Source organism: Rhineura floridana, chromosome 7, assembly GCF_030035675.1.
Source record: "Rhineura floridana isolate rRhiFlo1 chromosome 7, rRhiFlo1.hap2, whole genome shotgun sequence".
Lineage (NCBI taxonomy): Eukaryota > Metazoa > Chordata > Lepidosauria > Squamata > Rhineuridae > Rhineura > Rhineura floridana.
In genome coordinates this window covers 131,366,507-131,378,632 of record NC_084486.1, presented here as the reverse complement: position 1 = coordinate 131,378,632, position 12,126 = coordinate 131,366,507, and the positions used below count along the sequence as shown (strand labels likewise).

Below are 12,126 nucleotides of genomic sequence, written 5' to 3'. Positions count from 1 at the left end.
TAGACAAATAAATCATCTCAGTGTGCTGCAAATGCAGTCACATTTTTGAAAATTATGATAGGCTGTCACGATTTCTCCAAAATAAGAATGACACTTGCTTTTAAATCCCTTCACCTCTTTGCAATGTTTGCCAAAAAATGAATGTGGTTCTATCCACAGAGACAGATTAAAAAGAGGCCAAGCTCACAGAGAGGCTGGACTGGGCAGTTCTCTATGCCAGTGTGCAAGAAAAGGTTAGAGGTGTAGATCTTGTAATGACCATGAAAAATAGGGGCACTGGGCAGAGTATAAATTTTGGTTATGCTCATGCATGGAGTTCTTCTTGTGAAAAGGAACTTCCTCCTCTGCTCCTCTTTCTGCATGCCCCAAAATCTGCTCTGGAGGGTCCCTCAACTCTCTGGAGCAGATTTTGAGTGTGTGCAGGGGGCTGCAGGGGACAGAAGGGGGCACCTCAGTGGAATAACAGCATTGGATACACCCAGTGCTTTTTTTGTGAGAGTAGTCCCCGGTATGGAGTACAGTACTGTCACCTCTATTTTTGATGCCCATTTTGTGCTGGCACCTACACAACTTTTATCAAGGAATGAATACCAGCATCTCATTTTTTTAACCTAAAAGTCAATGGATACAAGCCTTTGTAGCAGGCTCAGAAAATTATGTTGGTGACCATGGACTCAAAGCTGGACCAGGCAACTTTCCATACTTGGAGTTGTAAGGATCTTATAGATCAGAAAAGAGAAATCGTATTGCCATGTCCTGGGTCACATATATGGCTTTTTTTCTGGAAGGAGAAGTGGTAGGCCTGGGCCAAAAAAATCAAATCAAAACAATTGACAGTCCTAAATGCTAAATATTTGTTAGGAAGAAGGTCAAGACAAAAAGTATCTGTGGTCTTCCATGAAGATACATGAAATAATAGAGCAAGGCATCAAAATTTTGGGAGGAAACCTTAGCCCCCTGACTCAGATGCAATAAAAATGTGATGATAGATCAGGATAGCACAGTGACTCATTCTCTGATAACCTCACATTTAGATTACTGTAATGCACTCTACTTAGGGCTACCACTGAAGCCATCAGGACTGAAAGTGGGTTTCTGTTCAGAACCACATTGCACTAACAGCAATGGCTACCATATGAAACCATGCCCAGTTCAAGGTTTTATCGCTAACTTATGAAGTCCTGAATGACTTGGGTCCCAAATACTTGATGGAGTGTCTCTACAGTTATCTGCCAGGGAAGGCCCTTCTCATGATCCCACCAACGAAAGTAATTCATGGGGGATTGGGATCTGTCTGTGAAGCTCTCTCCTCCTACAGCAGGGCTGGAGAACCCATGGCCCTCCAGATGTGGCTGTTCCATCAGTCCTAGCAAGCATGGCCAACAGCCAGGGATGATGGGAGTTGTAGTTCAGCCACATCTGGAGAACCAAAGTGTCCCTCCACCTGGGTTAGGGTAATGCTGTTCTGCTGTTTGTAATTTAACTCTGTTGCACTTGGATTTAACTGCTGAATTTTTGGTTAAATGGATGTTTATATTTTTAACTAGTTTGAATCTTAACTGGTTTTATTGTGTAATACTATTGTTTTTAATCATATGCATGTGTAAACTGTCCTGGGTTCCTTTTGATTTAGGGTGTTTAATTTAGCACTGCATAAACAAATGTTAAATAATATAAAAAGAAGACTAGAACAGGGGTTCTTAAACTATGGTCCATGGACCACCAATGGTCCATGAGTTTCATTCAGGTGGTTCACGCCACGTCCACAATAAATATTCATGTTGATTTTAATTGTATTTTATTGCTTCTTTTATTGTATTACAATTTGAATTCTATGGAATGCAAATTGTAATACAATAAAATACAATATGAAAAATAAACAAAATAACAATTAAAATAATATAGCATCTAGCACAATGCATTACAATTGCTACAACAAGCAGAAAAATAGTTAACTGATCTGCCAAGACCATCAGCAATTTTCAAATGGACTGTGGGGGAAAAAAGTTTGGGAACCACTGGATTAGATGAAAGGACAGACAAGTGAAAGTACTTCTTCATACAGTGCAGTATGCCTCTGAATGCCAGTTGCTAGGAATCACAAGTGGGGAGAGCGCTGTTGCTCTCAGGTCCTGCTTGTGGGCTTCCTGTAGGCATCTGGTTGGCCACTGTGATCCAGCAGGTTCTTCTTATGTTCTTATTGAATTCTTCAGCTGCAGCGTGAGCCCAATTTTCTCCAAATTCACAATATGAATGAGACATATACATGTAAGCCAACTGAAAACTGGTCTACCTGTCAGTCTCGTCTTTCTGTCCATGGCAGGATGCCCACCTTTTCCATTTTTTAATACAAAAAAACACAGCAGTCATATTTATTGGTTCATTTACCACCTTATCATTTTAAAACTGATTTTTTACAAAACGAATAGCAAACTATTCCTGGGATTGGGTTTATGTGTGTGTGTGTATGTGTGTGTGAGCATGTGTACTTTCTGACATCATGGGCATCAGCCAATCAGCACCATGCTGGAATGGAGTGGGGGTGCTTCCAAAAAAAGCCTCACTGCTCTTTAAAAAAAAGTCATGCCTTCCAACAGCTTTTCAATCAATAGGCATAAAAAGATTAATTTATTTTTATCATTTTTTAACTGATTTTTTTAATGTGGTGTTTTTGTTGTTAATTTTATTGTTAGATGTCTTGGGTATTTTCATTATAGAAAGCTGAAGTATTCAATTTATATAACGTCATCATCTTTTTAATAATGCACATTGGAAACCCTATGATTTCTTCAGAAGACCATCCCTTCAAGCAGATGAGATCTTTAGCAATATTAAAAATCACTTAAATCAACACAGGTGATCAATCCTGTTCAGAATTCTGAAGAAAGATACCTGATATTTTCATATCTCCTAGGGAGTAATGCAGGATCATTCTATATGTGTCTATTAAAGAAGGTAAGTCCTACTGAATTCTAAGCAATTTGGTCCAAGGTAAGACTGCAATTTTAATTTGTTGACTGAACAAAACAATAGTCAAAGAAGTATCGCTTGATGCTTTGTAAAACACACATTACCATTTTTCAAACCTTCATATCCCATGGCGTGTCTGATTTCTTTCAAGGTAGAACCATGGGCTCCGAGTTCCACCATTCCCACGGCAATTGATATTCCCAGTGGGGAGAAAATAATGTTTTCATCTTCCCCTGCAGTTCTCAGCTGATTGTAAACATTCACTGAAAACTCTGCAATGGTTTCATCTGGAAAACTGGTGCTGAAGGCTTCACTTTGCAAAACAAGCAGAGACAGGAGGCCGAGGAGAAGCATGTTGGGAGAAAGTTTCAGATCTGTAAGGGAAGTTAGAGAATGAACAAATTAATATTATACTCCACACATAATGGATTAATGGGATCATCAAATTCTATTAAACTAATACATGTACAGCTGTGATTTTTTACAAACAGAAATCACTTGCAAACCCAAAAAAGTAAATTAGAAAAATGTATAAAACATTATTTTGATTTACATTGTTAATTATATTTGATGCCGTTGATCTGTTTTTAGTATTTGTAATTCCGTACTATACTCTGGAAATCAATACAGATATAATTATAATTATATACACATATACCTCCATAACCCCATAACTTGTTCTAGGTGAATGAAATCCATTCCCCCCTCCTATGCGTATGGCAGTGGATTCCTCATAAGTCAAGGGTAGAGAACCTGTGGTCCTCCAGGTGCTGTTCGGCTCTAATATTCATCAGTTCCAGCCAGTATGGCCAATGGTCAGAGATGATATGAGATATAATCCAACACTATCTAGAGCAGGGGCCAACACCCTTTTTGGGCAAGAACATAAGAAGAGCCTACTGGATCAGGCCAGTGGCCCATCTAGTTCAGCATCCTGTTCTCACAGTGGCCAACCAGGTGCCTGGGGGAAGCAAGATGGCACATTTCAAATTTTGAGAATGTTAGGGGCACCAGTCACAAAATGTCTGCCAAGGTGTGTAGCATAACACAAAATTAAAGTGGTCATAGAGAAGATTTTCCATAACTGTATTTTCATACTAGAAAAGGCTTGACCTGTTGAATTTCTGCCTGCCATACAGCTGTTCCCTCAATACCAACCCTAAATCAAAGCCTAGGATGCCACCCTGTACCTACTTTCCTAGAAGTAAGCCCCATTAAACACATAGACTTACTTCTGAGTATACATTTATACCATTGTACTGTAACTTAATTGTACAGTGAACTCTTAACGAGGCTCTGGTCTTTAGCTCCTGCAAAGCAGGAGACATGCCAAAGCCTGTTTGCAAAGTTCTCACATTTGACTTTTGGGTGGAAGAGGATTCTTACTTATTGTGTAGTAGTATTTGCAGAAAATAATTTCTAGGCTCTACCCAATCTCAGGTGAACTCAGCATAGGAAAGATGCATTGTGGTTGTTAGGGGAAAAGGAAGGGCAAACTATGGAAATTCCACTGAGTAGAAAAGGCAGAAGCAGGAAAAGTACACTAAAGGGGAGGGGAAAACAGCAGCTCTTTAGAACTCCAAGGATTCCTATTGACTGGTGTCTGAACAACTCACTTATCAGTCACAGCTCTAACTTCACTCATTGGCTAATAAGACTGACAGGCGGGAGTAGCCAGACTAGCTCATTTCACAGAACTTGCTTAAAGGGATATCTGCACCTTTTGCTCCATAACTTTCTTTCTAGCAGGGCTAGAAACTTACTTTTTAAAAAATGAAAGCTCAGAGTCTGTGCTACCTGCTGGGGGCACCAGCGAAGCCTTCGCAGGTGGCATGGCACCCACGGTTGATCGGTTAGGGTCCCATAATCTAGAGGGCCAAATGTTAGCTACCCCTGCCATATGGAGTAAACTGAGGGTAGCTACAGTTGTGACAGCTAGAGCAAATGTATCTGAGCATGTAAAAAATTCTTCCCAGGTGTCCTTTAAAAAGAACTAGTAGGCAGCGTTTTCTTAAGCAGAGACTGCTTCCTTGACTGTCCTAGAGTGTTGTGGAATCTGTGTTTCTACAGAGAATAGTTTGAACTTTCTAAACCAACAAGCAAAGCTGGATAAAGCTATCCTTCAAAAAGGCACATTTTTCTATATTTTGTGATGCAGTTCTCAAACCAGAAAATGCATACAAAAATCACAATCTGATACAGAAATGGAACAAACTGAAGACTGGAAAAATGTGAAACAGAGAGAAACCAAAACGGGTAGATCTGTCCATCCCTACTCAGGAGGCAAGAGCACATCTATCTCCTAAACAAAAAACAATGGAGATTCAATAGCCAGTCTCTTAAAAGGCTCTTCTCCCTGATACTGTATTAAGGTATCATCCTGGACCACAGTCTGTGCTGGATGGAGCTGATGAGAGTTGGAGGCCAACAACTTCTGGAGGGTACCACTTTTGCTACCCTGATGTAGAGATCAGGGCTGCATGAGCTAGTTTTCAGAGAGTAAACTTTTCAGAGAGTAATACTGTGTCACACAAATGTGCAGAAAATTCAACAAATCATGATTTGAATCCATTGGTCTTGTGGCAGGGCAGTTCTTTGTAACACACACTCTACACCAAGAATGGGAAACCTGGGGCCTTCCAGCTGTTGTTGGACTCCACCTCCCATCAGCCCCAGCCAGCAGGACCAAAGGTCAGGGATGATGGGAGTTGCAGTCCAGCAGCATCTGTGGAGGGCCACAGGTTCCTCACCCTTGCTGTGCACATAGGAGAAAATAAAGCTACCTGTTTAACCAAAAGAAAAGAAAAGAAAAGGTTTTGAAACATGCTTTCTTTGCCATGTGCATGTATGGCACACTGATTTTCTGGCATGATATAAAGATAAATAGTTTGGAGGTATATCTTTACATTTCAGTTACTAAGAATGTTGTCAGCCCAACTAAACATCTTAAAAAATCCTTAAAAGCATCTTAAAAAGCAATTCCAAAACAGGTGCAAACTGTTCAGGTGCAATTGAGTTAACTGTCAATTCAGATCTGAATTGGCAAGCTTGTCCAAGCAGAATAGTCTTTATTGCATAACGCAGTGCAATTTGAGGGCCTAAGGGCCACTTCACCGACTACATTTTTGGTATCTTATGCAAAAATGAAATTTTTGTCTGCATGGAGCAGTTCCTTGCTGAGTTATATTCAAGTCGGGTTTGCATCTGCATAATGTGTGAAATGGCCTTTGTGTCTTTCTTCGGGGGATTTCGTTAAAAATTCTCTCAAGGGGGAATAGGAAATTTTGCATCGTCATCCCAAACATGGATTCCAGTGCGGGGTACATAAAAACCAGATACCAATACAACATTAAAACAAAAATGAAAAAATTGATGATATCCAGCTAAACATTTCTACTAGTACAAGCATGTTTAGCTGCATAACAGAACTTCCCCTTCCTCTCCTCTCCCCCTAATCTGCTCCAGAGGGTTGGGGGGAAACCGAGAACATATTTAGGGGGCACATGGTGAGAGGAGAAGAAGAGGAAGTTCTGTTGTACAGTTAAAAGCGATTGTGCTAGCAGAACTGTTTACTTGGATACCATCCAATACAATAAAAACTGAGAAATAATAAACCAAAAAGGATTCAAGCAGCTTAGCCAGCACAATAAATTTAAATTTCTTGAACTTCACATTCTGGACCAACAAACTCCTTAATGAGGCACATGGTACAATCCAGGAATTACTGAGCACATCATGATGAGTGGGACTTGAGTCCTTAGTTTTCTATCCACTCATTGGTTTCTGGAGTGCAACACAGCAACTAGAAAGGAGGACAGCTGCGCCAAGAACACGACCCTGAAGAAGAGCCTGACACACATTAGGTTTGTGGCATGACATTTCTTTCACAGCACTACTGGATTAACCCCTTTTGTTTGATATCAATACACTAATCCATCAGAAAAAAACTGACTGGCCTAAAACCATCAAATTCTTTGGCCTGGTTTTGCCTACAAACATGAAGGGGGAGAAAATACCACCATTATATAATCCATTTGTGAATCTTTGCAATATCCCAGCCTTTAAAAAGTGCAGAGACAGTGTCTTGTTTGACTTGGATATGGTACATTTATGTCTGTTGTTAATAGATCATTTGTGTTCTTCTCTTCAGTGACCTTTTGTGATAATAATACTTAACATTTATGTGGTGTTTCTTATTAGCACAGGGCTCCACAAACATTATCCAATTAAATATTGTGACAGCTCAGAGTGGTGTGTAATTGAATATCATTAAACCTATTTTATAGGTGAAGAAACACCAAGTAATAGGCTGTTGTGCCTCTTGGGACAACACTAATATCTACTACATACAGACAGGAGATGAAGGTGGGTAAAACTATTCCTGGTAGGAAAAATTCATGGCTGAATCCTTCCCATGAATATAATTCCTTGCATGTACAACCCTACATGCAGTAGTATAGTGGCAAATTCGGAAGTGCAGGGTCCCTTCATGTTAGTCATAGCCATGCCCCCCCTTATTTTTCTGCTGGGTTGAGAATGAGATCTTTTTAATGCCTTCTCCCACAACAAAAGATATCCCTAGGAGCCAGTAAGCATGAAAGGGGTGAATGTTAGCTGCTGAGAAGAGTTTTCTCAGTGGCTGACTCACGTCCTTTTACTCTGATTGGCTCCAATCAGCAGGAAAGGACAAGGAAACATGTTAGAAGACTCTTCTCAGTGGCTAATACACTCCCTTTTCATGCTGATTGTCTCATAGGATGCTGAAGATATAGGGACCCTGCTGGAACCCTGTTCCCAAAAAAGTAAAGGGTCTAAGACCCCTCTGAGACCCTGGATGACTACACCCCTGCCTACATGCTAGGCTAGAGTAGAACTCCTCTCATAAAATATTGTTTACCATGTACAGCAAATCTTTCTTTTTGAATATGGAGGAGCATTCAGTCATGTGATCATCTTTCTATGTTCTAAATGTGTACAGTTTAGAAAAAGTTCTATCATCTCTTCAGCCAACTCTGTGAACTAGGCTGAAAACAACTATAATCCTCCATCCCTTTCAATATAATCAACAATCACATACGAGAAGCACAAGATTCCTGTTCTATTGTCATTATGAAACAAATGTGGGCAGCCCAACCTCTACATCCGAGATGGGGAACCTGTGGGCCTCCAGATGCTCTTGGACTACAACTCCCATCAACCCCAGCCAGCATGTCCAATAGTGAGGGATGACTGGCGTTATACTCCTTCAACATCTGGGTCCAAAGGTGAGCCAACCTTGCTTTTCATATTCATTATAAGGTCTGAAAGTACCCCAAGTGAGTAAGTATATGTGAAGATTTCCATGAGTTTGGGAAACGATTCTCAACCATGTTGAAAAAACTCTCCATGCATTATGGCCATTGTAACATATGCAGGGGCTCTTTCAGATAAATGGTGTGTGGAAGTTGGGTTTAATTCCATTTCCCCCATCCCCATGTATTTAAAAATTCTCTGAAAGGGGATATTGACTGTTCTTTATTAAACTGGGGTTCAGAAGGCATTATAGTGAAACACAGCTATGTTCGTCGTTGGTATAATGAACTTCTTGCTTTCACAGTTTACTCAATGGTCATTACGTAACCCTAAATTACATGACCTTAATATTGTGGATCCACAAACCAGTTAAATAATGAGCCACTTGCTACAATCCATGGATCACTGAGCATATTTAAATCACTATGTTTGGGCCATCTGTCGTGTTTTCTTTATTCCCCCTTTGGTTTTCAAACTAATACGGTCCCAATGGGTTTAAGAGGATTTGCAACCTGATCCTAACCATATTAATATAGAAGCAATCTAGTTTCAATTTGCTTCCAAGTACTTGGTTTTAAGCTTCATGTAAAACAGAAGATAGGAAGACAGACAAGTAGCCTGCAAATACAGAGGTATGTTATTCAGAAGAATGTCTTCTCATGGAGAATGAAACATGACAATTATTAGTTCAAGATTGTTCGTATTCATACCTGGACAGTGATTATTTGATTAAGTTACAACTTTGCTCTATGCTTACTACGTCAGAAAGTGGTATGGCCTCATAGATATTATTTTCACCCTTCACCAAATATGAGCTCCTCTCTGCTCAAGAGGTTCACAGTACACAGAGTCCTGTGTGCAACTCTTAATTAACAAATATTTTGTGTGTGCTCATAATGACATAGCATTGATTGAAAAGCTTCATCTCTGCAATACAACTCCAAACTGTTTTTTCTACAAGTAGCCAATTTTGGTCAATCACCAATGCCCAAAACTTCAGTTACGTGAAGCCTTGTCAATTATGCAGTGTTTGCTTTGTCAGTAAGATATTCATCCAGATCAATATACTACACAGGACAGAGATGGCTGGTGCCGACTAGGAGTGGTAAGGTAGAAAGTATGGAGATCAATAGTAGGTGGCGCCAGAGCAAATGACAGACACAGCCATCTCCCTGCTGAGTTCTACAAGGGCAATGCTGAGAATAATTAGGGGCTGATTCACATGGGAGCTAAACTTCGTATTAAAGATGAAGCTTTCCCCACTGCGATATATTTTCAAAGTTCACACATCTTCCAATCTGCTGCTTTCCAGTCACATTTAGTATCGCTGTTTCCTTGTGGCCCTGCCCCCAAATGTACATGTTTGCTCACTCCAGAGTATTGCTAATGGAGAAGGGGAGGGGGTTCGCTGAAGCCAGGATAGCGTGGGGTGCAATTTACACAAAAAACGTTATTCTGTCAGTTTAATTTCCTCCTGACATATTTATAGCAAAAAACCCTTTTAATTAAGTACTTATGAAATGCAATTTTTAGTGGAAGAGTGTGTGTGTGTCTGTGCACACACGCCTTCTGCCACATAGGTAATTGGGCGTATGGAACTCACAATGGAGAGGGGGGTGCAATCCCCATGACTGTTTGGGCTTAAAGGCTGAAGCCAGTAGAGCGCCTCAGCGTGAAATTGACATGACACTGACTAGATCCCCCTCCTATTCCTACTAAAACCCTTTCTTCCTTTTTCTTTTTTTAAATTAGGTAGTGGGAGACAGGCTGTGTGTGTGTGTGTGTGTGTGTGTGTGTGTGTGTGTGTTCAGCAGGTTGCTTTGATTCGGATTTAAAGGGAAAAGCTGCAACACACCTTCCCTTTGTTTGCAACGTCATGTAAACTGTGTGAATGATATGGGGGTGCAGGTGGCACCCATCTCATCACATTAAATCTCCGTGTGAACCAGCCCTAGAAGAAAGCCAGCAGGCAGTGGCACCCTCTAGTTTGAAGATGCGGCAGGAAGATGAGGACTGACTGGGAGCAGACTGAAGTTGGTGAGGCAATGCCCTATCCACCTAAACAGGTTAGCCCCCGTTGACACATGGGATCAGCAGGGGATTCCCTCTCCCATCCACTACATTACTTCCCAGTAAGACAACTCATAGCATTGTGAGCTTGTTCCAGCTGTTCCCTTCGCAAAAGGGAGATAGATTGGCCTGGGTTACAAAACCTGTTAAGCCAAACTATAGTGTAGTGGGACTGTGTAGGTTTCCAGAGATGAGCTTGCAGGCGCTTTGTTCCTCTCCCGAGCTGAGCTAAACCAAGGTTTGGCTTAGCATATCATCCAAACCCAGCCTCTTCAGACTAACTACAAGCTGTAACCAAGGTTTGCTCTTGGTTATGGTGCATGGTTAACGTAGAGACAGCTTAACCAAGAGCCCAGGTTTGGACAACACACTAAGCCAAACCTGCTTTATTTTAGCACAGTGTGGCACAACAGCAAAGTGGCTGTAAGGTTCTCTCTGGGAACTCGTATGCTCATGTGGTCCTATGAAACCATTGTTTGGCTTAGCATGACATGCGAACCAGACTATTATGTTTTTCATCTGTGGTGAAGACTGTATCTATGGTGTTACACTTTAAACAAATATTCTTCCACACATCATTTTCCTAGTATTTAGCAAGCTGAAAAAAGAGGAAGAATAAACCTACCATCCTGTGCGCTCTCTCTCTCTCTCTCTCTCTCTCTCTCTCTCTCTCTCATGCGCTATTTGCTGTTGGAGGGTGAAAAATAAATTATCTAATCCCTGATCACGGTCGGCTTTGAATGTTGCCTGAGGTACGTCTGCTTATTTTAGCAGCACTATAAAGCCATTAAACATTTTCCTAGGGGAGAGGTGAGAAATATCTTCTATTCTCTGAAGCATGACCATCATTATTTCATTCAAAGGCTGAAAGGCAAACAATTCATCCAAATACAAATAGATACCAACATTTATTCATTACCATTCTCTCAATACCTTTGTTCTGTAATGAAAGCCAGTGTGTGCCAGTAAATAAAAAAACTGGACTCTGATAAGGGGATTTTTATAGAGTCCCATCTCTGCCCTGGGCTCATTCTGTAACTGTGGGCAACCCATTATCTCAGCCTCTGCACCGCATGTATGAAATGAGAATAATAGGGAACTATCTCACACCTTGAGATCTTGAAACCATTATATAATGAGTTGTAATACCGCTACTTATTCTTACCTGCCTGCTCTGTAGTCAGTTTTTTTAAAAAAGCAATACAGTTTTCCTGTCTTAAAACTCAGATCTCAATGATTTGATGCACAAGGCACCTACAGAATCTTATATTCAAAGAGGAATGATGGGCAACGTTACCAAAGCTACATGCCCTTTTCTCCTGCCTTACAATCTAAGCCCTACAAGGAAATGTAAACCCATAAATCAAACTTTACCAACCGGCCCTCTGACATGTCGTCAACACATACACTTTCTGTAATGTATGCATTATGAACTCAACATCTGGGGCACGGTCACTTTAGGAGAAACAGCTATGACCCAGGGGGCCAGTTCTCAGGGAGCTGACTCTGAGGTGTGGTCCAGCAGAGGAAGTTAATTACTACTCTGTGTAGGCTCTCAGGCCTCATCAAAAATAGTATTTGTTATACTACAGCTTGTAGTGAGTGTATTGTCTATGACCGATCCATCCAGAGGCAGTGATGGCCACCAACTTGGATAGCTGTAAAAGAGGATTATTCAGGGATGATAAGGTTATCAATGGCTACTAGCCATGATGGCTGTGCTCTGCCATCATAGTTGGAGGAAGTACGCTTCTGAAAACCAGTTGCTGGAAGCCACAGGAATGGGCATGGACA

At 40.9% G+C, this 12,126-nt stretch overlaps 1 protein-coding gene across 1 annotated transcript in view; it reads right to left on the bottom strand.

The window, feature by feature from the left end:
• The window catches only part of SERPINI1 (serpin family I member 1), a 141,852-nt gene that overhangs the window by 54,669 nt on the left and 75,057 nt on the right, over nt 1-12,126 (bottom strand). The window contains exon 2 of the mRNA XM_061637245.1: nt 3,075-3,344. Within this exon, the coding sequence (XP_061493229.1) occupies nt 3,075-3,324 (250 nt within the window). The 5' untranslated portion in view covers nt 3,325-3,344. The remainder of the gene's footprint in view (nt 1-3,074; nt 3,345-12,126) is intronic.